Source organism: Tauraco erythrolophus, chromosome Z (genome assembly GCF_009769465.1).
Source record: "Tauraco erythrolophus isolate bTauEry1 chromosome Z, bTauEry1.pri, whole genome shotgun sequence".
Classification (NCBI taxonomy): domain Eukaryota; kingdom Metazoa; phylum Chordata; class Aves; order Musophagiformes; family Musophagidae; genus Tauraco; species Tauraco erythrolophus.
Window position 1 is genome coordinate 12,700,232 of NC_141496.1, and position 23,722 is coordinate 12,723,953.

At 56.3% G+C, this 23,722-nt stretch overlaps 1 protein-coding gene across 4 annotated transcripts in view; it reads left to right on the forward strand.

Moving 5' to 3' along the window:
- TLN1 (talin 1) overlaps positions 1-23,722 on the forward strand; it is a 39,791-nt gene that overhangs the window by 1,692 nt on the left and 14,377 nt on the right. For 2 of the 4 annotated variants that reach the window (XM_086630025.1, XM_086630022.1), the window contains exons 1-32: positions 4,208-4,432; positions 6,656-6,753; positions 6,989-7,118; positions 7,329-7,481; positions 7,772-7,914; positions 8,322-8,449; positions 9,615-9,675; positions 9,969-10,073; positions 10,414-10,569; positions 10,808-10,909; positions 11,136-11,212; positions 11,394-11,574; positions 12,259-12,372; positions 12,709-12,817; positions 13,306-13,514; positions 13,628-13,726; positions 17,026-17,076; positions 18,763-18,930; positions 19,205-19,499; positions 19,601-19,767; positions 20,136-20,264; positions 20,614-20,727; positions 20,943-21,056; positions 21,214-21,348; positions 21,499-21,627; positions 21,736-21,838; positions 21,914-22,122; positions 22,217-22,336; positions 22,495-22,692; positions 23,025-23,164; positions 23,264-23,357; positions 23,514-23,603. In XM_086630025.1, coding sequence (XP_086486151.1) covers positions 4,303-4,432; positions 6,656-6,753; positions 6,989-7,118; positions 7,329-7,481; positions 7,772-7,914; positions 8,322-8,449; positions 9,615-9,675; positions 9,969-10,073; positions 10,414-10,569; positions 10,808-10,909; positions 11,136-11,212; positions 11,394-11,574; positions 12,259-12,372; positions 12,709-12,817; positions 13,306-13,514; positions 13,628-13,726; positions 17,026-17,076; positions 18,763-18,930; positions 19,205-19,499; positions 19,601-19,767; positions 20,136-20,264; positions 20,614-20,727; positions 20,943-21,056; positions 21,214-21,348; positions 21,499-21,627; positions 21,736-21,838; positions 21,914-22,122; positions 22,217-22,336; positions 22,495-22,692; positions 23,025-23,164; positions 23,264-23,357; positions 23,514-23,603 — 4,251 coding nt within the window. In that variant the 5' untranslated portion in view covers positions 4,208-4,302. Of the gene's footprint in view, positions 1-4,207; positions 4,433-6,655; positions 6,754-6,988; positions 7,119-7,328; positions 7,482-7,771; positions 7,915-8,321; positions 8,450-9,614; positions 9,676-9,968; positions 10,074-10,413; positions 10,570-10,807; positions 10,910-11,135; positions 11,213-11,393; positions 11,575-12,258; positions 12,373-12,708; positions 12,818-13,305; positions 13,515-13,627; positions 13,727-17,025; positions 17,077-18,762; positions 18,931-19,204; positions 19,500-19,600; positions 19,768-20,135; positions 20,265-20,613; positions 20,728-20,942; positions 21,057-21,213; positions 21,349-21,498; positions 21,628-21,735; positions 21,839-21,913; positions 22,123-22,216; positions 22,337-22,494; positions 22,693-23,024; positions 23,165-23,263; positions 23,358-23,513; positions 23,604-23,722 lie in introns of those variants that run through there. The other 2 variants (XM_086630023.1, XM_086630024.1) reach the window with 2 other exon arrangements.

The following is a 23,722-nucleotide window of genomic DNA, read 5'->3' on the forward strand; positions in this document are numbered from 1 at the left end:
GCCTTGGCAGTGGGTAGCCCGAGTATGGCACCACTTGTGCCCCCTCCCTTTGGAGTGTGGGGGATGCCTGGCAGGAGTGGACAGGCATAGGGATGAGTGGGAAATGCCAGCATTAAATGGCCAGAGCTGCTTTAGCTCAGCACTGTAGTGCATGTGGGCAGGCAGGCTGTGACTGCGACCCTCCAGCCCCACTGCACGTCCCATGCCCATTTCCCACTCTGAGCAGGGCTGCCCTTCCTGCGGGGGACAAGAGATTGCTCCTCCCACCGCGAGGGGCAAAGCCAAGCGGTCACAGGGGTGCCACGGGGCTAGGGCTGGCCTCACCAACCGCTCACACTCCCCAGGAGCAAGCTCAGCCTAGACGGGAAGAAACCATCTTCCCGTCCGATGTGGACGCGTGGCTGGGAAAGAGGAACCGGGGTGAATTGGCCCAGCAGTGCTCAGCACCATTGCCTGCCGGATCAGCCTTTCCATCAGCACAAGGCTGAGCCACCTGGTGCCTGCCATGGCTGTGTGTACTGGTTCCATACTGGAGAATCCAGCCAGAGCCTAGTCCAACTTCCTACCAGGTTAATTTTTGACCCAGTTCATCAGACTGTTGTGCAGAGAGCAATGTGCTGGTAAAGCCACCGCTAGCAGGCATCTTAGTGGCCTGGTACCTGCCTGGCTGTGCTGGCAGCTGGGCTGACAGCCCCATGCCTGTGGAAAGCCCCAGCAGTGGGGCAGTTTGCAGCTGATAAAGCTTCCTGCAGCCAGCTCCCAGGCCGGGGGTGGTCCGGAGTGTGGCCTTTCCCAAGTGAAATTTGGCATTGCCTTAAAAAGGAAAAAAAAAAACCCGAACAAACCACCACTAACCAAAACCAAACCCCATCCGGAGTCTCCCTTAGAAAGGGCACGTTAAAAAAGGCAAAATTGTTGCATTCAAAGATTTGCAGCTTGTTCTGGAAGCTTGCTGTGAGTGTGCCAGCAGGCTGCTGTCGAATTTTGGTTGATTCGGGTGGGTTTTTTAACATGTACAACCTACCCTGTAACCCTTCTTGTAGTGCTAAACTCAGCCGATGCAAATATAGCAGTTACATCACGTGACGGAAAACTTGCTCTCAGTGGTCCCGGCGATGACGCGGTGGTTCCGCAGGCCGGCACGGTGCTGCCTGCCCACAGCCGTCCCTGCCTCCATTGCCCCTGCCTTTTAGCAGAGCCCGGAGCCTGCAGACCTCCCCCACCACGATGGTTTTGCTCACCTAGTGCGGGGTGAGATGGAGGCAGCTGGGATGGCTTGCAGGAGGGCAGGGCTCCATCACAAACCCCCCTCCCCTTATTTTGGGATGGGCTCGGGAGCATGCTTGTGGCTCTAAAGGGTTGCATGCAGCTGGCCATAAAATGCAGAAGTGCGTTAATCTGGCAGCCAGCTGGCCAGCTCACTGCTCCGGTGCCTTATCTGCATACTGACAAATGATTGAGAAGGGGTTTGCTTGCTCTGGAGGCAAGCCAGTGTAGAAATTCGGTGTGTGTTCATCGAGACTTGGTTGGTTGGTTGGTTTGTTTGTTTGTTTTCCTTTCCAGAGGGACAGCTTGAATTTTGCTGTCCTTTTCCTTTATTTTTCTGGTTTGCAAAGCCAGGCTCCCACACTGTGTCATCGCTTATGTCTGCTCCAGCTTTTCCTTTCCTATGTGGCACCCAGAGGGGAAAGGTCTGCAGGGGCTGAGCCCTGCGTTGGTGCCCTCGCAGGAGGCAGCAGATCTGCAGACCCTGTGTGACTAATTGCCACGTTCACTGACACATCGCTCCAGGGTTTGATGAGGTGTACTTCTTACGCAGCAGAGAGTATTTCTGCTGTAGACATTGATGTCAGCAAAGTTCAGCTGCTGGAGCCTGAACTGTTTCTGTAGAGTCTGGGAATTAAAATGAAGCATCTCCGTTTCCTCTTGAGGAATTGCTTGATGTCGTGAGCACCTTCCCTGCTGAGCTCTGTCGTTTTTGTAAGAGCTCGGCAGTAAGAAGGCTTGAACAGTCATCCTCTTGCCGGGTCTCGGAAAGCATGGTGACCTCCATGAAGAGTGTGCCAAGGGGTGCCCCTGGCACAGTGCCTGGTTTTGAGTGGCTTTGGGAGGGCAAGAGGAGGCTGCAGAAATGGCTGGGCATGGCCTGGCTCCTCTTCGTTCCTCTCTGCCGTCTGGCATCCTCCCCTCCCCTTCCTCCACGGTCTCTGACCTTGTCCTGGCAGTGGCATGTTCTCTTTTTCCTGTGGAGGGACGGAAAGCAGCTTTATGCTTAACTTGAGAGTATTTTTAAATATAGAGAAGATGGCCTGGTGGCCGCAGCAGACCGCCCTGCGTACGAAACATTCGTAAAGCCCTTTCTACGGGAGGTTGTTCCTTTTCCCTTTGGCTCCGCAGCTTTGCTGGTGCTTCCGGATGGACAGCAATGGCACAGGCGGGTGCCTCCGCTGCCTCCTTCCCGCTGCCACCGGGCCCCCTCACTCCAGACCCGAAATGCATTTCATTCCTCATCAGCAGAGCCAGTGGGGGCCGCGGGCCTCCGCAGAAACATTGCTGAACGGCTCAGGAATGCGGAGCTGGAGCAGCTCCATGTGCTGGCGGAGGCGGCACGCTCCTCCATCCCTGCCTCCCTCCCTCACCACCAGCATGGCTCCTATGGCTCTGCAGGAGCAGGACCCCTGCCCTCTGACTCGCTCCTGGCCAAAATCAGATGTAGGAGCTTTTTATCCATTGCAGATCCTATCCCTAGCCTGTTTGGATCCGTGGTTGGGAGCAGTGTGTACTGATGTACCCCATTTTGCAGGGGGTCGGAGCTGGCAGTGCTGGACGGGGATACACAGGCTTGGCATGTGCCACTGCAGTGCATGGCAGGCAAGGGAGGCTGCCAGCAAGCCTTGACTGTGAACCTTCCTGGGCCAGGCTGAGAACACGCATGGCCAGCAACCTTCTGCTGACAGCCATAATAGGAGGCCTGGCAGGAGAAAATCAATCTAAAAGAGAACAAGCAGCTATGATGCCTCCTGCCAGTGCTCTTGCACCTTCCCACCAGCTGGAGTTTGAGGACAAGGTGTCCTGGGTCGAGGCAGAGCAGAGGACTCCTTCCCTATGAGCAGGCTTTTTGGGAGAGGAAAAGGGGTATCACTGCTGGAGAGTGTTGGGTTGGGGCCAGCTGGGAACCGGGGATGGTGAGAAGGGCAGGGAGAAGGACCCGGCGCAGGAACCCTGAGGGGCGCAGCAACCTGGGAAAGAGCTGGAAGCTGCTGCACAGTGGGTAAACCTAAAGGAATGGGCTCTACGAGCTGCAGCAGGCAAATGGGGGCCATATTTACAACTTCCGTCACTTATTTCCGAATTTGCTCTGCTGTAAGAATATCATCGTTTTAATTATTATTAAACCTGGTGTGTTGGAGCCCTGTTGAGAAGTAGTTGCTCTGAAGCTGATCTGTGCAGTCCTTCAAGCTTGAAGCTGATCCTTCAAGCTGAACCTGGCTCGGGCCCTGTTTCAAATGAGGTGGTGCAGCTCTTGTGCCCTTGCAGTGAGACCTGCAGCAGCTGGTCCCTTGCCCTCCTGTGCATCATCCTGTGCAGGGGTTCCCCAGTCCTGGGTTTGTGCAGCAGCTGCTGCCATGGACCCCGATCTCCAAGTGCTCACTCGGTGTGAGTGGTGGTTTCCCCAGGCAATTATTTCTAATGGTCAAGTTCGGTGCCTGGTGCCCTTATCTTGCTTCCTCAAGCGGCTCCGGGCTTTTCCATCCCTCCGGGTCCATCTGTGCTCAGGCTGCTGGCTCAGCACCATCCACTGGCAACATGGGGAGCCCTGATAGCTGGGGCAGGGCCCTGCCAGCTCCGGGTCAAAGCTTGGTTTTCCTCTTGTGGCTTCTATGTCATGGCAGGTTTAATTATAACCCTGTTTGTCGTGCTCTCCAGGCTTATCTTGTGTGCTCCCATGTGCTTGCTTCCTCCTCACTGGCAGCATCTCTGCCGAGTGCCAGCTACCATTTCTCCCGTGAGTGAGCAGGCTTTGAGACGTTGGGACAAGGAGACAAGGGTCCCAACGCTGGCCAGAGACCCTGGCCAGGGTCAGCACGGAGCTGGAAAGCAGGACTCCCTTGCAAGCTTGCCAGCACATGGTGCAGCCCTTGCTTGCCACTAGAAGCTCAGTCCCAGTTTTTGGGGAGCAGAGGTGCTGGCAGAAGGAAGGAGGAGGAAGGAGCCTGCACATTGGTGGGGCCAGCAGTCAGAGCTAACCCATCTGTCTCCTCTAGCAGGTGACGCAGGAGTGGGGACAGTCCAGCCGCCACCATGGTTGCCCTCTCGCTGAAGATCAGCATTGGCAATGTGGTGAAGACTATGCAGTTCGAGCCCTCCACCATGGTGTACGACGCCTGCAGGATGATCCGCGAGCGGGTGCCCGAGGCCCAGATGGGACAGCGTAAGTCCACGGTGGGGTTGGCTGTCATGCCAGGGCCACCCCAGCTCAGCTCCTGGCATTTCACTGGTCTCCCTTTCCTCTTCTGTCTCTGTGCCCATCTGGGCTTTCCCAAGCAGTGAGGGGGAGGGGAGGGCAAGGTCCAAGTCCTGCTGCCCAGTTGAGGGCAGGGGCTGAACTCCTCGGGCTCCCTCCTTGACAGCCCAGAAGTAATTTGGGGGTTTGGAAGGTAGGAAACCATATTTGGAAGTTAAATACTCATTGAGCAATTTGAGTCTGTTGCCCTTTCTGTCTTTGCTCCTCTCTCCTCCTTGCATCCACCACCACTAGCCAGGACTAGGTGGGTTTAAACAGCTGCAGGGATTGTAGTGAGCATTAATAAACCATGTAAGTTAATTTTTCCTTTCTTGGGAGATGTATAGTCTTCTGTCGGATCTGTCCCCTGCCATCAGCTCTCTGCCAGACTGATGCTGGTGCTCCATTATCTTGCTCAGCCTTCTCAGCTCCAATATATTCCTGCTTCCGCCAGGCTCAAGATTAAGCTTATGGCTCATGAGCTCATGATGTGACTCACACCCACACAGACATGGCCTGTCCCCTTTGTGGATGGGGGGGCTGGCGCTCTGGGACATTGTCTTGGGGGCTCTCCTGGGTCCCTGCCACCTCTGAAAGCAGCTGTGCTACGGTGAAGAGGCAGCAAACGGGAGGTCAGGAGTCGTGGGAAGAGGAGGGGGAGTGTGGTGACATCTGGGAGCAGCAAATTCCTCGAGGATGAAAGGAAATGCCTTCTCGCACCATGCCCAGCTGGCCAGCAGTCTGGCGGACCATGGCTTTCGGTTTCGGAGAGGGACTGGATGTTTGTGTGGATGCGGGGCTGTAGCAGTGTTGGAAGGAGCATTGCATTTCCTGCTCCTGGGCGTAAGCCAGCCTGTTTATGAAAAAAAAAAAAATGCGAGGGGAAAGCCTTAAAGGGAACTGCTTATTCCTGAGTTCCTTTGCAGTTACTCATAGCTTTTCTTTTCCTATCAGTTCCTTGCAGCTTTTGTTTCTGTTTGCCAGTTACCCAGTGGCACTCGGGGGTCCCTTTTTGAGCTGTCCTGTTTTTTTGTCAGGGGGAGCTGGGGGAGCTTCAGTGTAGGTTTCCAGCTCTGCTCTTGGTCTGTCTTGGGAAGTGCCTCTCCCTACCCAAGTTATGGATCTGGGGCAAGCTGCTCAGTTTTCAGTGCTTTAGAGTTATCCTCTTGGAATTTGCTTTGAAAATAGTTGTGGTTTCTTTTAAATTTAAAAATAAAATGGCAAGCCTCTGTGATTTTTCTGCTCCCTCTTTAGTAGAATCCTAACAGCAGTGTTAGCCAGGCCGGAGCAGGGCGGCTCAGGAATTCATCCCTCCCCGCAGAGAGCTGCCAATGAGATGACTCGTTATAAACTTAGCAGCCAGCCAAGACAGCCTGCGGCATGGGGTTGTTGGAAAGGTGGAGAAAGGCCTTTCCCAGGGCAAAGACAGGCGTGGTCCTGGCTTCTTGCAACACAAAAATGGGGCTGTCCCTGTGGGTCTGAGCTGGGGTGCCACTGCCTGGGCTCCAGCAGCAGCACTTTCACCCAGTGCCCCAGCCCTGAGGGAGCAGGATTTGGTGGACAGCACTTATCCGCCACCTCTGACACCTTGTAAGCCTTGATCCCATCTTCCTTCTGCCTCAAACGGAGGAGTCCCAGCTCCTTTAGTCGCTCATACCAAGGCTCCATCATTCAAGTTTTCTTTCTCTCTCTCTTTTCAAAGTCTGTTGTGTCCTTCTGGGAAGGTGCAGACCACACCACCATGGAGTACTCAAAAGTGTGGATGTGCCCAGTTCTCAGCACCCTTCCTAGTGATGCCCAGCATTTTACTACCTTGCTTGGGCCACTGCTGCACGCTGCACTGAAGATTTCAGAGAGCTGTCAACCATAACTCCAAGCTCTTCCTTCTGTTCTTACTGTCAGTTCCAAGTTCAGCATTGCACAGGCATGCTTCAGATGATTTTTTCCATAGATAACTATGGTAAAACCTATACCTCGAAGCTGGCTAGCCAGCTTTGTTGCCCACTCATTAAGTTTAGGCTCCAACTTTCATGGTGCTGCTGTGCTTCTTGTGCTGGGCTGTGCCGATGCAAATCCGTGGACACAGGCTGGCATCTTGGTGGCCCTGTCCTGCTCAGGATTACCCTGGCAGAGACTTTACCTGTTTTTCAGCCAATGATTTTGGGCTGTTCCTCTCGGATGAAGACCCAAAGAAAGGTATTTGGCTAGAGGCTGGGAAGGCTCTGGACTACTACATGCTTCGCAATGGGGTAAGCATCCATCCCATGTCCTTCCAGCTGGTACCTGCCTTGGCTCCACGGTTGGACATGCCTGTGGTGTGGAGGTGGTGTGGGTGCCTGCCTTGCTGCCTTGCATTGTGCCCTGCAGCACCCTGTGTCCCCCTGACAATTGCACTGGGGAGACGGGAGCTGTTGGCATGATGGTGGGATGCAGGCGCCTTGCGCCGATGCCACCGCTGGGAGCTGTGCTCCGCTGTGCCCGCAGGACACCATGGAGTACAAGAAGAAGCAGCGGCCCCTAAAGATCCGTATGCTGGATGGGACAGTGAAAACAGTGATGGTGGATGACTCCAAAACAGTCACAGACATGCTCATGACAATCTGTGCCCGGATCGGTGAGAGCAGGGGGCAGCAACAGGGGGGATGGAGGGAGATAGGGAGAGATGGCAGCATCTGATGGAGGAGCAGCAGTAGATCTGTGGCAGATGGCCTGGCAGCGGGGATGTCCGAGGGGTGCATGACACTGGGGAGAGGACACTGCATCTCTCCAGGCTCTGTATTTGACAGCAATGTTGTGCTGAGCTTGGTCCTCTGCTCTCCTGCAGGCATCACCAACTATGATGAGTACTCGCTTGTTCGAGAGATTATGGAAGAGAAGAAGGAGGAGGTTACTGGCACCCTCAAGAAGGACAAGACCCTGCTGCGAGATGAGAAGAAGATGGAGAAGCTCAAGCAGAAGTTGCACACAGATGATGAGTGTACGTGCCTGCATGTGCTCGGGACAGGGTCGGCTCGTCTTGAGGGGAGCAGGGACCCCTGCAAGGGGAAGACCCAATGCAGGGGAATGGAGGTGACAGTGGAGAAAACTGATGAGGGAACGTGTGTCGATACTTCCTAGAGTGTCTCCTGCTTGGAGGCCCAGGGTGGAGGGGTGAGAGCTGGCATGCACCAGACAGACATTATTTCTTGCTCCATGCACGCAGCCCTGGAGCTGGGACTGGCCCTGCCTGGGTGCCTGGCCCTGCTTACACCCTGCCATTGCCTACAGTGAATTGGCTGGACCATGGCCGAACACTGCGCGAGCAAGGCATCGATGACAATGAAACGCTGCTGCTGCGGCGCAAGTTCTTCTACTCTGACCAGAACGTGGACTCGCGAGATCCTGTGCAGCTCAACCTGCTCTATGTGCAGGTACGGCTTCCCAGGGCGCCTAGCTCTGCTGCCCCATGCCAGCCCCTTGCCAGGGCTGGTGGCTGAGGGTTTTGGCCAGGTGCCACCACGAGGAGCCCTTCAGGATGCCCAGTTATCTAGTGGGTAAGAGGCAGCGCTGACAATCCCAGCCCTGCCATCTGCATACGCTGGAGCTCTTCAGGGGATCCCGTGTCTCCTCTGACTGGTAGGAACCATCCTGAAGTCCTGCTGCTGTTCCTCTCTCAGGCACGGCAATGGTGCCTATAGGGGACAACCTGTCCCTAGATCCTCCTCTTTTTCATTGTCACCTCTTTTCTCTCTGGAAAACAGTTGCTGCCTGGCATGGAGGGGAGCGGTGGCAGGGCTGCATGGCTGCCTAGCCCACAACGGTGTCTTTTTCCATGCAGGCTCGTGACGACATCCTTAACGGTTCCCACCCTGTCTCCTTTGACAAAGCCTGCGAGTTTGCTGGCTACCAGTGCCAGATCCAGTTTGGGCCACACAACGAGCAGAAGCACAAGCCAGGCTTTCTGGAGTGAGTGTCGTGGGGAGCCCCAGGTGGCTCGAGCAGCTTGGCAGTCTGCAGCACTATGCTGGCACACGGGGCTCCAGGGGTGCAGTTGCCCCTGGGGGACCCCTCTCCTCCCTGCAGCACGGGGCCTGAGTGTGGAGGTCTGTGCAGGGTGCAGGGGATGCCAGTCCCTTGTCTTGCTCCCTCTGGCAACACCCAGGACATGCAGCCATCTCCGTTGAGGGGGACCCCAGCCCATCATACCGTCTAGCCTGATGCCACACAAAGGGCTGCCTCCTCAGCACCTCCACTGTGCTGTGGTTTAGCCCATCTGGCAGCTAAATGCCACACAGCCGCCCACTCACCCTCCCCCATCCCAGGGGATGGGGAAGAGAATTAAAGGGGAAATGGGAAAAAGACTTGTGGGTTGAGATAAGAATAACTTAATAATAAGAATATAGTAATATATTTATGTGTATGGTGATAATAATAGATACCAACAAGCGATGCACAGTGTAATTGCTCACCACTTGGTCACTAATGCTCTGTCCAGTCCTGGCAAACGATCCCAAAACAGATCAGTTCTGACTCTGCAATATGGATGAGCAAGAGGCCCGAAAAGAAAACGAGAGAGAGATAACACTCTTGAGAGTCCGAGAGTGAGAGCCCCCGGAAGATCAAAAGCCCTTCTTTCCAGTCAACCCTCATCTATGTACTGGGCATGACGCTGCATGACATGGAATACTCCATTGACCAATTTAGCCCTTGATCCTAAGTCTAAGTTCAAATCATAAGGGGGACCCTGTGTTCCGCCCATGCTCCCCCCCAGCCTGTTGTGCTCCTGCAGACTGGCAAGAACGCGGCAGCTGAAAGGTCCTTGAGGTCTCAGTAGCAACTATAAACATCAGTGCGCTATCAGCATTCTTCTCATAACGAGTCCCAGACTGAAACCAAAACAGAGAGCTCTTCAAGCTGCTGAAAAGAAAAGAAACCTCTGTCCCAGCCAAAAGCAGGGCAGCTCCTGGGGCAGCTTTCAGTACTGCAGCAACTTCTTCCTGCTCCCAAAAACTCCCAGCCCATGCCCCGGCAGGGGTTTGTCCAAGGCTCTGGGGTGGGCCTCTTTGTAGTCAAAGACAAACACTGGCTTCAGGCTCTGCTGCTAACGGCTGACTTGGCTGTCTCTTGGCAGACTCAAGGATTTCCTGCCCAAGGAGTACATCAAGCAGAAAGGGGAACGCAAGATCTTCATGGTACGTGCAGGGGGGATGTTGAGTCTGGACTTCTTGTTCCTCCTCACCAAAGGCTGAGGCTGCTCTTGTCTCTGGAGGCAACATGTGGCAGCTCGGCGGGTGAGAAACAGGAACAGGAAGCTATAGGTGGGCAGACAATGCAGCTCCTGAGGTCCCAGAGGTCACAGGGATGTTTTAGCAGGGGTAGGGCATGCTGGCGGGGTGGGGAGAGCCTAGAAAGGCTGTGACAGGGTGATGGTGGCACAGCCAGAGAACTGTGAAGCTAGCGTGATGTTCTCTCTTTGCTGCTGCAGGCACATAAGAACTGCGGGAACATGAGCGAGATCGAGGCCAAAGTTCGCTACGTGAAACTTGCCCGTTCCCTCAAGACCTATGGGGTCTCCTTCTTCTTGGTCAAGGTAAAGCAGCAGCTCCCCCGGCTCCCACCTCTCACTGGCCAAAATTCCTCTTCTCCAGCATCCCTCTGCCTGTTACGCCCCATCTGCTACCCCTCAGCCCACTTTGCTCCAGTTTTCCCTGTTGTGTGCACTGTCCACCTCTCCTTCTTGACTTTCCCTGTGCACTGCCTTCCCACTTCTTAGTTCATGGTTTTTCTCATTTTCAAGCCCCATGTTGCGGTTGTGACCACCAGAAAGTGTGTCTTTGCGGGTATTTGGTAGCCGCAGCTGGCCTCAAAGGTCTCTCCCTGGACGAATCTGTCCCAGGGACAGCCCACAACCCTTCTGTTGTGGCCTGCAGGAAAAGATGAAGGGGAAGAACAAGCTGGTGCCAAGGCTGCTGGGGATCACCAAGGAGTGCGTGATGCGTGTGGACGAGAAAACCAAGGAAGTGATTCAGGAGTGGAGCCTGACCAACATCAAGCGCTGGGCAGCCTCTCCCAAGAGCTTCACCCTGGTAGGGACCAGCCCTGGTCCTCCATTCCCCAGCCCCAGAGGTGCCCCTGTAAGGGGCTGCTCTCACACCAGCCCCTCTCTTGGGTATGGCCCTGTGGTGGGACAGCCTTGACCTCCTCTGATGCCTCTCCTGGCTGCTGTTTCGGAGGCTGGCACTTGGGTGCTTAACACATACCAGAGGGGCTCAGGGTGGCTGCCAGTGCCCTGCTCCAGTTTTACTCTGTGCCCTGCCATTGCAGGATTTTGGAGATTACCAGGATGGTTACTACTCGGTGCAGACGACGGAGGGGGAGCAGATCGCCCAGCTGATTGCTGGCTACATCGACATCATCCTCAAAAAGGTGAGGCTGTGCTGAGAAGGGCGCTGATAACTGGCTCCTCTCTGAAGCGGGGTGCAGGGTGCCCCTTCCAGCTGCCTCCAGACAGCCATTGGCACACGGTGCTGCTAGAGGAGCTGGAGACAGGACAGGGGCACCCTGTGGCCCCAGTCAGGGTGGTGTCTGGGCTGCTGGAGGAGAAGACTAGGAGGTATGTGCTGGCTGACACATTTTCTCTTTCACTCCGCAGAAAAAGAGCAAAGACCACTTTGGACTGGAGGGGGATGAGGAGTCCACCATGCTGGAAGACTCTGTGTCTCCAAAGAAGTAAGTCCTCCAGGAGCAAGTTAGCTGCCAAGCAGAAGTTGAATGGAGAGCAGGCTCCAGCCAAGCTTGTAGCACAGTGTTTCTGGAGGAAGAGCTGACAGTCCTTTGATGGCAGCACTCCTGCAAAGCCTGGTGCCGGGTCCATGGGCATCCCTTGACCTGATAATTCTCCCCATTTCAGGTCGACTGTCTTGCAGCAGCAGTTTAACCGTGTGGGCAAGGCGGAGCTGGGCTCAGTGGCCCTGCCAGCCATCATGCGGACAGGGGCTGGAGGACCAGAAAACTTCCAGGTGGGCACGATGCCACAGCCTCAGCTGCAAATCACGAGTGGCCAGATGCACCGAGGGCACATGCCTCCCCTGGTAAGCTCTAGCTCTCCCTGTGCCCACCATAGGGCACAAACTCTGAAAGGTTCCCATCGGGCTCATGTAGACTCAGCTGTTTGGGTCTATGGCCAGGCACTGGCTTGCTGTGAAGAACTGTATGTCTGTGCCGTGCTTGCTGGCCTGGCTGAGCTGGCGTCCTCCCGTGCCCACTCTGCAAACTTGAGCTACACCCTGGAGGTTTCCCCTGGCCAACGGCCGCAGCTTCTCCTACAGGTTGAGCTGCCCCAAGCCACTGTGCCTAGCCAGCCCCACTGATGCTGTGGTTTGCAGCAGACCCCTGTGCCTGGTTTTGGTGACCCCCACGTCTTCTGCAGCCAGAGAATCGCTTGGAAAAGGCCACAAAGAGGCCGTTTTCTTTGACCCCACTCAGCCTGCTGTGAGGCTTGCTGTAAAAGTCTTTTGGGTTCCCACTGCCTCTGCTCCCTACTCCCCGAGAGCTGCTTAACTGAGAGACTTACTTGTGATGGGATGGGGCATTTCCCAGTGGGAGGTGCAGAGGGGAGACCCCCTTTGCTAGGTGCACCCCTCTTTGTGGAGCTGCCTGCCTAGAGCACTGTCATCAACAGTGTGTTACACCATGTTGTGTGGGGGTGCATGAACCAAATATTTAAGCCTAGCCTTCGAGCCCCCAGTGTACCTCAATCTGTACCTGTGTTGCAGACTTCGGCCCAGCAAGCCCTCACGGGCACCATCAACTCAAGCATGCAGGCCGTGCATGCAGCCCAGGCCACGCTGGATGACTTCGAGACCTTGCCACCCCTCGGGCAGGATGCCGTGAGTGCCGGGGGAAGGCAGGGTGCTGGAGGGAACTTTGCTGGAGGTTGCTGGCTGGGCTGGGTGAGGCTGACCATGTTTGCAGGAGAGGTGTCAGCAGCTCCTGGAAAGATCTGCTGCCTGCAAAGAGATGGGCTTGTATCCCGCTCTGAGGTCAGGAGCAGAGGGGACACTTGGACACATTGCTTGGTCAGAATGGGCTGGGGAGTTTTGAGTGGTCACAGCTCTTCCTTCCCTCCTGTTTCTCTCATCTCTCTTGCATCTCTCTATGTGAGCATGGGTGCAGCTCCCCACCACCTCCACCACCACCTTCTGACCCTGTTCTTGCCGTTTCAGGCATCCAAAGCTTGGCGCAAAAACAAGATGGATGAGTCAAAGCATGAGATCCACTCCCAAGTGGATGCTATCACTGCCGGCACAGCCTCAGTGGTCAACCTCACTGCAGGTACATGGAGGGTTGGAGAAGAGGGATGCTCCATCTTTGGAGAAGGCTTGGTCTCTCTTGCCTGGCTGAAGGTCATGGCTCCTGCCCTTCATCAGGGACTGGAGTAGCCAGCCTGCCCCAGCTAGAGCTAAATCAGCCATGACTGCTGTTAAGGTGCCTGTAGAGCCAGCTGTGTCCCTGCAGCTTGCCCTGCCCTTAGATCCCTGCCTGGGCCTAGCCCAGTCCTTGGCTGACTGGCCATCCTCTGCTCCAGGAGATTGTTGACAGTCCCTGCCATAGCTCCAGGCACAGCCATGGCACAATGTAGCTCTCCTTCCCCAGGCTCTTCTTCCCAAACTCAGCTGATGTGACCACCTTTCAGGCTTAGGAGCCAGCGGGTCTCTCCCCTGGCTCCCAGGAAGTAGAACCACTCTGGTGACAGGTGCAGGGATGCTCTTGGAGCATTGCTTGAAGTGCATCCCATCCTGACTCATCTCCTCCCTGTGCAGGGGATCCAGCAGACACGGACTACACCGCTGTGGGCTGTGCTGTCACCACCATCTCTTCCAACCTGACGGAGATGTCCAAGGGCGTGAAGCTGCTGGCCGCACTGATGGAGGATGAGGGAGGGAACGGGCGGCAGCTTCTGCAGGCAGCCAAAAACCTGGCGAGCGCCGTCTCAGACCTGCTGAAAACAGCACAGCCTGCCAGTGCTGAGGTGGGGGCAGGAGCGGCCATGGGGCCAAGAGACAGGTGGAAGCCAAAGGCTTCAGGAGAGCTACTAGGGGCTTGCTCACAAGCTCGATGTTGATTCTGCCTTGTTCCTCACAGCCTCGCCAGAATCTTCTGCAGGCTGCTGGCCTTGTTGGTCAGACCAGTGGGGAGCTGCTGCAGCAGATCGGGGAGAGTGACACTGACCCCCGGTTCCAGGTGAGTGCACCCGGTGGTACCTAGGGACACCCACTCCCTAAAGCCATAAGCCTTTTCACAGGACTTGGCAGGAGGGCTCCGGGCCAAAGCTTGACTAGTGCATGTTGGTGACTTTGCTGAGGAAGTCCCTCTCCAGATTTCTTGTAGGCCCCTTTAGGTACTGGAAGGCTGCTAGAAGGTGTCCCTGAAGCCTTCTCTTCTCCAGGCTGAACAGCCCCAACTCTCTCAGCCTGTCTTCACAGCAGAGGTGCTCCAGCCCTCAGATCATCTTCGTGGCCCTCCTCTGGACTCACTTCAGCAGCTCCATGTGCTTCTTACATTGGGGACCCCAGAGCTGAATGCAGCACAGCAGATGGGGTCTCACAAGAGCAGAGTAGAGGGGCAGAGTCCCCTCCCTCGGCCTGCTGGCCACGCTTCTTTGGATACAGTCCAGGATACGGTTGGCTTTCTGGGCCGCGGGCGCACATTGCTGGCTCGCAGTTTGCCCTTGTGAGGCCATGTTGGCTGACACCAATCACCTCCTTATTTTCCATGTGCCTTAGCATGGTTTCCAGGAGGATCTACTCCATGATCTTGCCAGGCACAGAGGTGCTGACTGACTCGCCTGTAGCACCCTGGGTCTTCTTTTTTTCCCTTTTTAAAAATGGGGGCTATGTTTCCCCTTTTCCAGTCAGTGGGAACTTCTCTGGACTGCCACAACTTCTCAAATATGATGGATAGTGGCTTAGCAGCTTCGTCTGCCAGTTCCTGGCATCCTATGGATGCACCTCTTCAGGTTTCATGGACTTGTGCATCTTCAGGTTCTTTAGATGGTCTCAAACCTGATCTTCTCCTACAGTGGGCTCTTCTTCATTCTCCCAGTCCCTGCCTTTGCCTTCTGTGACTTGGGCTGTGCCGCTGGAGCTCTTGCCAGAGAAAACTGAGGCAAAGGAGTCATTGAGAACCTCAGCCTTCTCCATATCCCGGGTAACCAGGTCTCTTCTTTCCTTCTGCAGAGGTCCTGTGTTTTCCCTTCTTTTATCACCGACGTACCTATAGAAGTTTTTCTTGTTGCTCTTATGTCCCTGGTCAGGTTTAACTCTATCAGGGCTTTAGCTTTCTTAATCTGATCCCTGGCTGCTCAGACAATTTCTCTGTATTCCTTCCAGGCTACCTGTCCTTGCTTCCACCCTCTGTAGGCTTCATTTTTGTGTTTGAGTTTGTCCAGGAGCTCCTTGTTCATCCATACAGGCCTCCTGGTGTTTCTGCCCAACTTCCTCTTTGTTGGGATGCACTGCTCCTGAGCTTGGAGGAGGCGATCCTTGAATATTCACCAGCCTTCTTGGGCCCCTCTTACCTACAGGGCTTTCTCCCGTGGTACTCTACCAAGCAGATCCCTGAAGAGGCCACAGTCTGCTCTCCTGAAATCCAGGATAGTGAGCTTGCTAAGCACCCTCCTTGCTGCTCCCAGGATCTTGAACTCCACCATTTCATGATCACTACAGCCAAGGCTGCCCTTGAGCTTCACGTTCCCCACCAGCCCCTCCTTGTTGATGAGAGCAAGGTCCAGCACAGCACCTCTCCTCACTGGTTCCTGTCACGTGGAGAAGGAAGTTATCATCAACGCATTCCAGGAATCTCCTGGATTGCTTATGCCCTGCTGTACTGTCCCTCCAACAGATATCAGGGTGATTGAAGTCCCCCATGAGGACCAGGGCTTGTGAACATGAGGCTGTTCCTATCTGTCCATAGAGGGCTTCATCCGCTCTGTCTTCCTGGTCAGGTGTCCTGTAGCAGACCCCCACTATAATGTCACCTGTCCCTGCCCTCTCTTTAATCCTGACCCATAAGATCTCAGCTAGCTCCTCAACCATCCCCGGGTCGAGCTCCATGCACTCCAGCTGGTCATTGACATAGAAGGTAACACCACCTCCTCTCCCCTGCCTGTCCTTCCTAAAGAGTCTGTATCCTTCTGTTCCAGCACTCCAGTCACAGAATTCGTCCCACCACGTCTCCGTCATGCCAATTAGATCTTAGCCCTGCAGATATGCGCACATCTCTAACCCTCTTGTTTATTCCCGTGCAATGGGCGTTTGCACAGAGACATTTAAGTTGGGCACCTGATGAAGCTGACTTCCTGGCTGGAGTGTCTGGAATTCCTTTCTGCTGCTCTTCAGGAGCTCTCAGCTTGTCTTAATCAAGCCTGACATTATCACCCTCCTCCCTCAAGTGTAGGTTAAAGTCCCTGAACCCTGCTAGCTGGTGTGCAAAGACCTTCAGTGCCTTGTAGGCCATCCTATTATTGAAAAAGCCCAAAACTGTGACAGTGACACCAGCCATGGAGCCATGTATTAATAGACTAGGTGTGTCTATTTCTTCCAGTGTCATTGTCCTCAACTGGGAGGAGAGAGCTAAAAAAATAACCTGTGCCCCACATCCCCTTACCAACCATCCCAGAGCCCTGAAGTCTCTTGATCGCCTGTGGACTATGCGTTGCAGCTTCATCACCACCCACATTGAAAACCAGTAGTGAGTCACAGTCTGAGGGCTGTACCAGGCTGGCAAGTTCCCTGGTGATGTCCTTAACCCGGGCGTCCGGGAGGCAGCAGATTTCCCTAAGGGGAGGGTCTGTTTGGCATATTGGACCCTCTGTTCCCCTCAGAAGGGAGTTGCCTACAACTATAACCTGTCTGTTCTTACTCGTGGGGGTGGCTGTGGTACTGAGGGCCTTTCTGACCCTGCAACCCCTCTGGTGTACATGGACTGTGATCTACATCATCCATTGGCTTGCCTGGCACATCCAGAGCCTTATTCCTGTTGTACAGAGGCACCTGGGAAGGCGAAGTGGGCAACGAGGGCGTTCGTCTGCTGACCCAAGTGTGGACATGCCTCCATTCACTCCTTTCCTTTAAGCTACTGCCTTCAGCCTCGGGGGGAGAGGATACAGGATCCCCTTGATCTTGTTTTTTTTCTGGTGGCTGCTCTTGTTTCTGTCTCAGGACAGAATACGGTTCCACCAGTCTCTCTCCTCAGACTCCCTGATGCTCCTTAACCTTTCTACTTCCTATTGCATCTCTGCCACGACGCTGAGCAGATCATTCACCCGGTCACACCTCACACAGCTGTTCTCACCACTGCTATCCTTGCCAGCAAATGGCTCTGGCACTCCCTGCAGTCCAAGACCTGGATGGCTGCATGTTTTCATGGGAGCTCTGTCTGGGTTCCCACATCTGTTTTGCTGAGTGCAGAGGACATAGCTGATAGTTGATAACTGAGGACATAGTGATATAATGCCTCTTATCTTGTGGATTCCCATGTAGATCTCAGAAAGCCGGCGTGCTTGGATCCCACCCACCTCTGACCCAAAGACGGTAAAAGGGGGCTGTAGGCATGGCTGGGTGCTCCCTGCCCTCTCTGATGTGAGAGGTGTGCCTCTGGGGACAATCACCTGAACTCTTTGGAGAAGGGCTCTTATCAAAAATCTGCTTTTTTGGTGGTCGGCTCTCAGAAGTCCATACACTCGGGTCATGGCTCAAGCAAGCGCTGCCCTGGGAGTCCTCCCTCAGCTGCCTTGGCTCCTGCCTGCTGGCCCCTGCCTGTGGGAGCTGCCTGCCTGCCCCCCTCCAGGATGTCTGGAGCCTTGTGGGGTGGTTTGTTTTGGCTAAGCTGACTTCCAGCCAGCTTGCTTTCCCATGACTGCTCCTTCCCGCACAAGAGAGATATCATACCATGCTGGGGAGAAGGATCCAGACATAATATAGACCAAAACAGACTCCTGAAAGAAGGAGTTTCTGTTTATGGCAGCCACACAGCCTCAGCACAAGCAGTAAAGCCTGGACAGAGAGCCAAGGGGACCAGAAAAGACAGCACCAAGGCCGGAAGCCATGCGTGGCCAGGCAGCAATGCCAGGACAGGGCAGCCCCAAGTGGCAGATTTAGGACCAGGAAGACAGTTCACAAATGTGCAGCGGGATGCTCTGCCCCACCGCTGCCAGACCCGAGTGTATCTACTTCTCCCCTTGGGCTGGGATGTGGCATTCTGGGGACTCTGGAGCTGGGTGCATGCGCTCTCTGATCTCTTCTCCTATCTGGAAAGGTGGTGGATTGCAGTGGGAGTACTCTTGGCTTGTGGGAGGTGAGGGGATGCTGTGACGTTTCTGTCGTGGTGGCTGGACGTTTAGCTGTCGTAGGGTGTGGGGCTGCTCGCTGCAAGCACACACGTGGCAGGAAGATTGCAGTGTGCAGCAGGCAGAGAGCTGGCCTGCGTACCAAGGTCTCTGCCCCAAGAACTTGCTGTCTAGCGCTGATGCTGCCCTTTTTCATGAGCAGCGTGCCAAGGGAACTAATCCTGATGTCTGTGATGTGCCATCGGGTCTGGTGCCCTGCAGGGAAACCGTTTGCCATGTGCTGGTTGCTGCCTGTTGTGTGCTGGCAGGGTGGCTTCCCTGCCGCTCCCAAAGGGGAGGAGTCTGGTTGCTGCTTCGTATCTCTCCTTTAGCCCTGGGAATGACAGCAGAGATGTAGCCCGTTGCTAACAAGCTAGAACATAGCTGGCATGCCAGCAGTACAGGTGACCAGTGTGGGCAGCATTTCCCACTCGCCTCTTGCCAGGGTGTGAGCCGATGGGCAGGCAGCTGTGCCACGGTTGGCTTGTGCCGGCTGTTTGGCCCAAGGGGCTTGTTATTTTTTTGCCGTTTGGCTTTACAGAGGTGCAAAGCCAGGCAATGCTGGCAGCGCCTTGCAGCAGGTTGTAGCTGTGGTACAATCCGAGTTGTTGCTGGGGAGTGGGCAGTGAGCAGTTTGGGGTGATGCTGAGCATTGCCCGAGCTGCTCTGGGTGGTGTTTGTGGCGGTGCCGCAGTGCAGGCTGCGGCTCAAGGTGAGGTCAGGGTGTTGCCAGCCACTCTGGGTGTTTGGTGCTGCTGGTGCTGGGACAGAGTGGATGAAAGGCCCTGAGAGCTCATGTTTCCCCACTGAATATTTCACGAGAGCCCCGCAGGCGGCTGCCGGTGCTCCCACCGCTGTAGCTCTCGTGCTGACCCTCTACATATCCCTGCAGGACATGCTCATGCAGCTGGCGAAGGCGGTGGCCAGTGCCGCTGCTACGCTGGTGCTCAAAGCCAAGAACGTGGCTCAGAAGACTGAGGACTCTGCGCTGCAGACGCAGGTGATCGCTGCTGCCACCCAGTGTGCCCTCTCCACCTCCCAGCTGGTAGCCTGCACTAAGGTAAGCAGCAAGGTTAACCCTTGCCTCGGCGTGGCTGCAAGCATCACCTGGCTGGTGGCAGCTCCACGGCGAGGCCGTAGGTGTGCCAGGACCACACATCCTAGAGCAGGATGTTAGGGGTCTGGCACCAGGAGTGTGGGCTGCCTCAGGCGTTTGCCGCTCCTAAACTCTGAATATCCTCTTTGGAGGAGCAGAAGCTGGGGACAGCTGTCCTTGCATGGCTCCTCTGGACAGCCCACCACGCTTGCTACCCATCCTTCCTCCTCTCCTCCAGGTGGTGGCTCCCACAATCAGCTCCCCAGTCTGCCAGGAGCAGCTGATTGAGGCTGGCAAGTTGGTGGCGAAGTCGGCGGAGGGCTGCGTGGAAGCCTCCAAGGCGGCCACCAACGATGACCAGCTCCTGAAGCAGGTGGGAGTGGCAGCCACAGCTGTCACCCAGGCCCTGAACGACCTGCTGCAGCACATCAAGCAGCACGCCTTGGGCGGGCAGCCCATCGGGCGCTATGACCAGGCCACTGACACCATCCTCAACGTCACCGAGAACATATTCAGCTCCATGGGCGATGCTGGTGAGAGTGGCTGATGTCACGCGGCATAGAGCAGGGTGGATGGGGAGGTATCAGGGACCCCATGGGACTTGCTAACAGGACACCCTTCTTTTCTGTCCCAGGGGAAATGGTGCGTCAGGCTCGTATTCTGGCCCAGGCCACCTCTGATCTTGTCAATGCCATCAAAGCTGATGCAGAGGGAGAGACAGACCTGGAGAACTCGCGCAAGCTGCTGAGTGCGGCCAAGATACTGGCCGATGCCACCGCGAAGATGGTGGAGGCTGCGAAGGTCAGTGGCGTGGGGGAGGATGAGCGCTGTCTCTGGCCCCTGGCCCCGCCTGATGCCCACAGCTTAGTGCTACAGAGGGGATGAGCAGCCCCTGGGTGGGGGAATGATTCCCAAAGCAAGGTCCTGCGCTGAGCTGAGGACCTGTGTGATGGAGTAGGGCTCCTCCTAGACCTGTGAGTGGTAGCAGAGGAGCTGTTAGCTCTTCTGTTGCTGAGCTCTCCTGGAGAGGCTTTAGGCACCTCCACCATAGGTGGCCAGGCTGCCTTGGGAGGACTCTCCAGCATCAGGCTGGAGCAGAGCCACTGCTGCAGGAGGGCAAGGGATGTGGTAGCCCCTGCGAGGTGTGATGGGTTTCCCACTTTCTCCAGGGAGCCGCAGCCCACCCAGACAGTGAAGAGCAGCAGCAGCGGCTGCGTGAAGCAGCAGAGGGGCTCCGCATGGCAACCAATGCTGCAGCCCAGAACGCCATCAAGAAGAAGCTCGTGCACAAGCTGGAGGTGAGACACCGGGCAAGGGAACCACAAAGGGCAAGGAGGGCGTGGTCAGCAAGCGAGATCTGGCCAGGATCCCCCCTGCATCTCTGCACTTTCCAGAGGGATAAAGTCCTTTTCGTGTACAGTGTCCATGCTGCATCCCACAGAGACCTCTCTACTGTTCCCATCCCCCTCCCTTGTGCACACTGTGTTGCTCTGGGACACCAGGCAACGAGGGCCCTGGGGATGTGCCATTGTCACAGGCAGAGGCATGGGAGAAGAAGTTTAGGGGCAGCCAGGCCCTGATGCGTGGTGGTGGGGCTCAGGGCAGGCTGCCCTGCTGCTGGTGCTAACCCGTACCTCCTCCCATCAGCATGCAGCCAAGCAAGCCGCCGCTTCTGCCACCCAGACCATCGCCGCCGCGCAGCACGCCGCCTCCTCCAACAAGAATCCTGCGGCACAGCAGCAGCTGGTACAGAGCTGCAAGGTAAGGGCCTGGGCCTGATCCTGGTGTCTCCTGTACACCTGTCCCCATCCCCTCTCCCATCAGCCGTGCTGCTGCTCCATGCTCAGCCACAGTGGGCAGGCAGGACCTGGGGGTCCTCACGCAACTCACCCAGGAGCCAATCTTTCGGTCGCTGGTCCTGGATTAGATTCATCTCCTCTCAGCTGAGCCTCTCCAGTGACCCTCCTCTCTGGCAGGTGGTGGCAGAGCAGATCCCGATGCTGGTGCAGGGTGTAAGAGGAAGCCAGTCCCAGCCGGACAGCCCCAGCGCACAGCTGGCTCTCATTGCTGCCAGCCAGAACTTCCTGCAGGTACCCACACTGCCTGGAGCCTCTCATGTCGGCTCCAGCAGAGACATTACAGCTTTCCTACCCTGCATGACCCTCCTAAGAAACCTACTGCATGTGGGCAGTAGAGAGATGCTGCGTGTTTGTCCCCTTCTCACTGCTGTTTCTTTTGGCCTTGCAGCCTGGTGGAAAGATGGTTGCTGCAGCCAAGGCCACCGTCCCCACCATCATGGACCAAGCCTCTGCGATGCAGCTTAGCCAGTGTGCCAAGAACTTGGCTGCAGCTCTGGCCGAACTCCGCACAGCTGCCCAGAAGGTTAGAGGCTGGTTTCTGTCCTGCAGTGGGACCCAAACTGTGAAGAGCAAGGGGGACAGTGGGAACAGCCCAGTGGCAGGTCATGGTCTCTGCTGCAGCAGGGTGGGCTCAGCGGTCACTCCGTTCACCTTCCCTTCTCCCTTATCACAGGCTCAGGAGGCATGTGGACCCCTGGAGATAGACTCTGCTCTGGGTCTGGTGCAGAGCCTAGAGAGAGACTTGCAGGAAGCCAAGGCAGCTGCCCGCGATGGCAAGCTCAAACCTCTGCCGGGAGAGACGGTGAGGGCACGGGGAAGGGCAGTGCGGCGTGATTCAGGGTGGGCGCTGGTAGGGGGGAGCTGCCAGAAGGTGCAGCCCACCAGCATGTCCCCACTCTTCCCCTCACAGATGGAGAAGTGTGCCCAGGACCTGGGGAACAGTACGAAAGCCGTCAGCTCTGCCATCGCTCACCTCCTGGGAGAGGTGGCTCAGGGCAATGAGAACTACACAGGTACCAGCCTCTGCACTGGGGCTGGGAGAGGGGAGGGGATCATGCCAGCAGCCACTGACTTCTCCATCCCCGCAGGGATTGCTGCCCGAGAGGTGGCCCAGGCCCTGCGCTCACTCAGCCAGGCTGCCCGTGGTGTGGCAGCCAGCACCCCTGACCCGCAGGCACAGACCGCCATGCTGGAGTGTGCCAGCGACGTCATGGATAAAGCCAACAACCTCATTGAGGAGGCGCGGAAAGCGGTGGCCAAGCCTGGTGACCCGGAGAGCCAGCAGCGCCTGGCCCAGGTAGGGGGAGCAGAGGCACCAGTGTCCCCTGCCAGCCCACGGGAAGGGCATGGCGCTGGCCAGCAGGTGATGACTGCTCTTTGCTTTTCTGCAGGTGGCCAAGGCAGTGTCTCAGGCCCTGAGCCGCTGCGTCAACTGCCTGCCAGGGCAGCGGGATGTGGATGCTGCCATCCGCATGGTGGGAGACGCCAGCAAGAGGCTGCTCACGGATTCGGTGAGCTGAGCAGAGGCGGGAGGGGAAGGGATGTAGGGATGCAAGCCAGTCCGTCCACACCGGGTTCCTCTGTAGCATATTCCCAAGCATGTGCCAGACCTTCATCTTCCATCTCCACCCACCTTGCTGCCTCTCCTAACCCCTCTCCTTGCCTCCAGTTCCCTCCCAGCACCAAGAGCTTCCAGGAGGCACAGAGCCAGCTGAACCGGGCGGCCGCAGGGCTCAACCAGTCCGCCAATGAGCTGGTGCAGGCATCTCGTGGCACCCCTCAAGACCTGGCCAAGTCTTCTGGCAAATTTGGGCAGGACTTCAATGAGTTCCTGCAGGCGGGAGTTGAGATGGCCAGCCAGTCCCCGGTAAGAGCAAAGGGCTGTTGGCAAATCCTGGGTACAGTGAGAGGTTTGGGGTGCCTGGGAAGGCAGCTGACTGCAGGCAGGGTGGCCAGGCAGCAGTCATTAGGGCAGCTGTGGCCAGCGCAGCTGGTGAGATGGGGTCTGGGGCTGTGCAAAACTGCAGCAGCGGGGAGAAAGTGTCTTGGGTTGGTTCAGCGAGCACTGCTGACGCATCCTTGCTGTTGGCGGGCAAGTTGGATGAGGGGAACCGGCTCAGCTTGAAAAGCACCGGAGAAGACCCAGGGTAGGCGTGGAGCTTGGAAACCTGCTGCAGATAACTCTTTGACTCCTTGCAGAATAAGGAAGACCAAGCGCAGGTGGTGTCAAACCTGAAGAGCATCTCCATGTCCTCCAGCAAGCTGCTGCTGGCTGCAAAGGCGCTCTCTGCCGACCCCACAGCCCCCAACCTCAAGAATCAGCTGGCAGCGGCGGCACGGTAGGAGGAACCGTTCCCTGTGGGCTGCTTGCTGTAGCAGTGGGCCTGAGTGGCAGAGCTGTCATTGATCCATGGATCTTTCCCCCTTTTTCCTGGCAGGGCTGTGACCGACAGCATTAACCAACTGATCACCATGTGCACCCAGCAGGCGCCGGGCCAGAAGGAGTGCGACAACGCCCTGCGGGAGCTGGAGGTGAGAAGATGCATCTTGACGAGGCAGTGGAGGGCCTGAGATGGCTGGGTGCTGAGGTGGTGGGGAGGGGGAGCTGCACCCCACTATGAGGGGCAGGAGTCAGCAAAGTAGAGGGCACGGACCCATCCCTTGAATATAACACCCGTGTCCCTACAGACGGTGAAGGAGCTGTTGGAGAACCCCACCCAGACCGTCAACGACATGTCCTACTTCAACTGCCTTGACAGTGTCATGGAGAACTCCAAGGTGAGCTCTGAGCTGGAGGCAGGGGTTATGGGAAGGATGGGGAGATTTGAGAGGATGTGGGGGCAAGGGTAAAGGTGATTCCTTCCCTGTTGATGAAGCACAGTGAGCTCTGAGCCTGG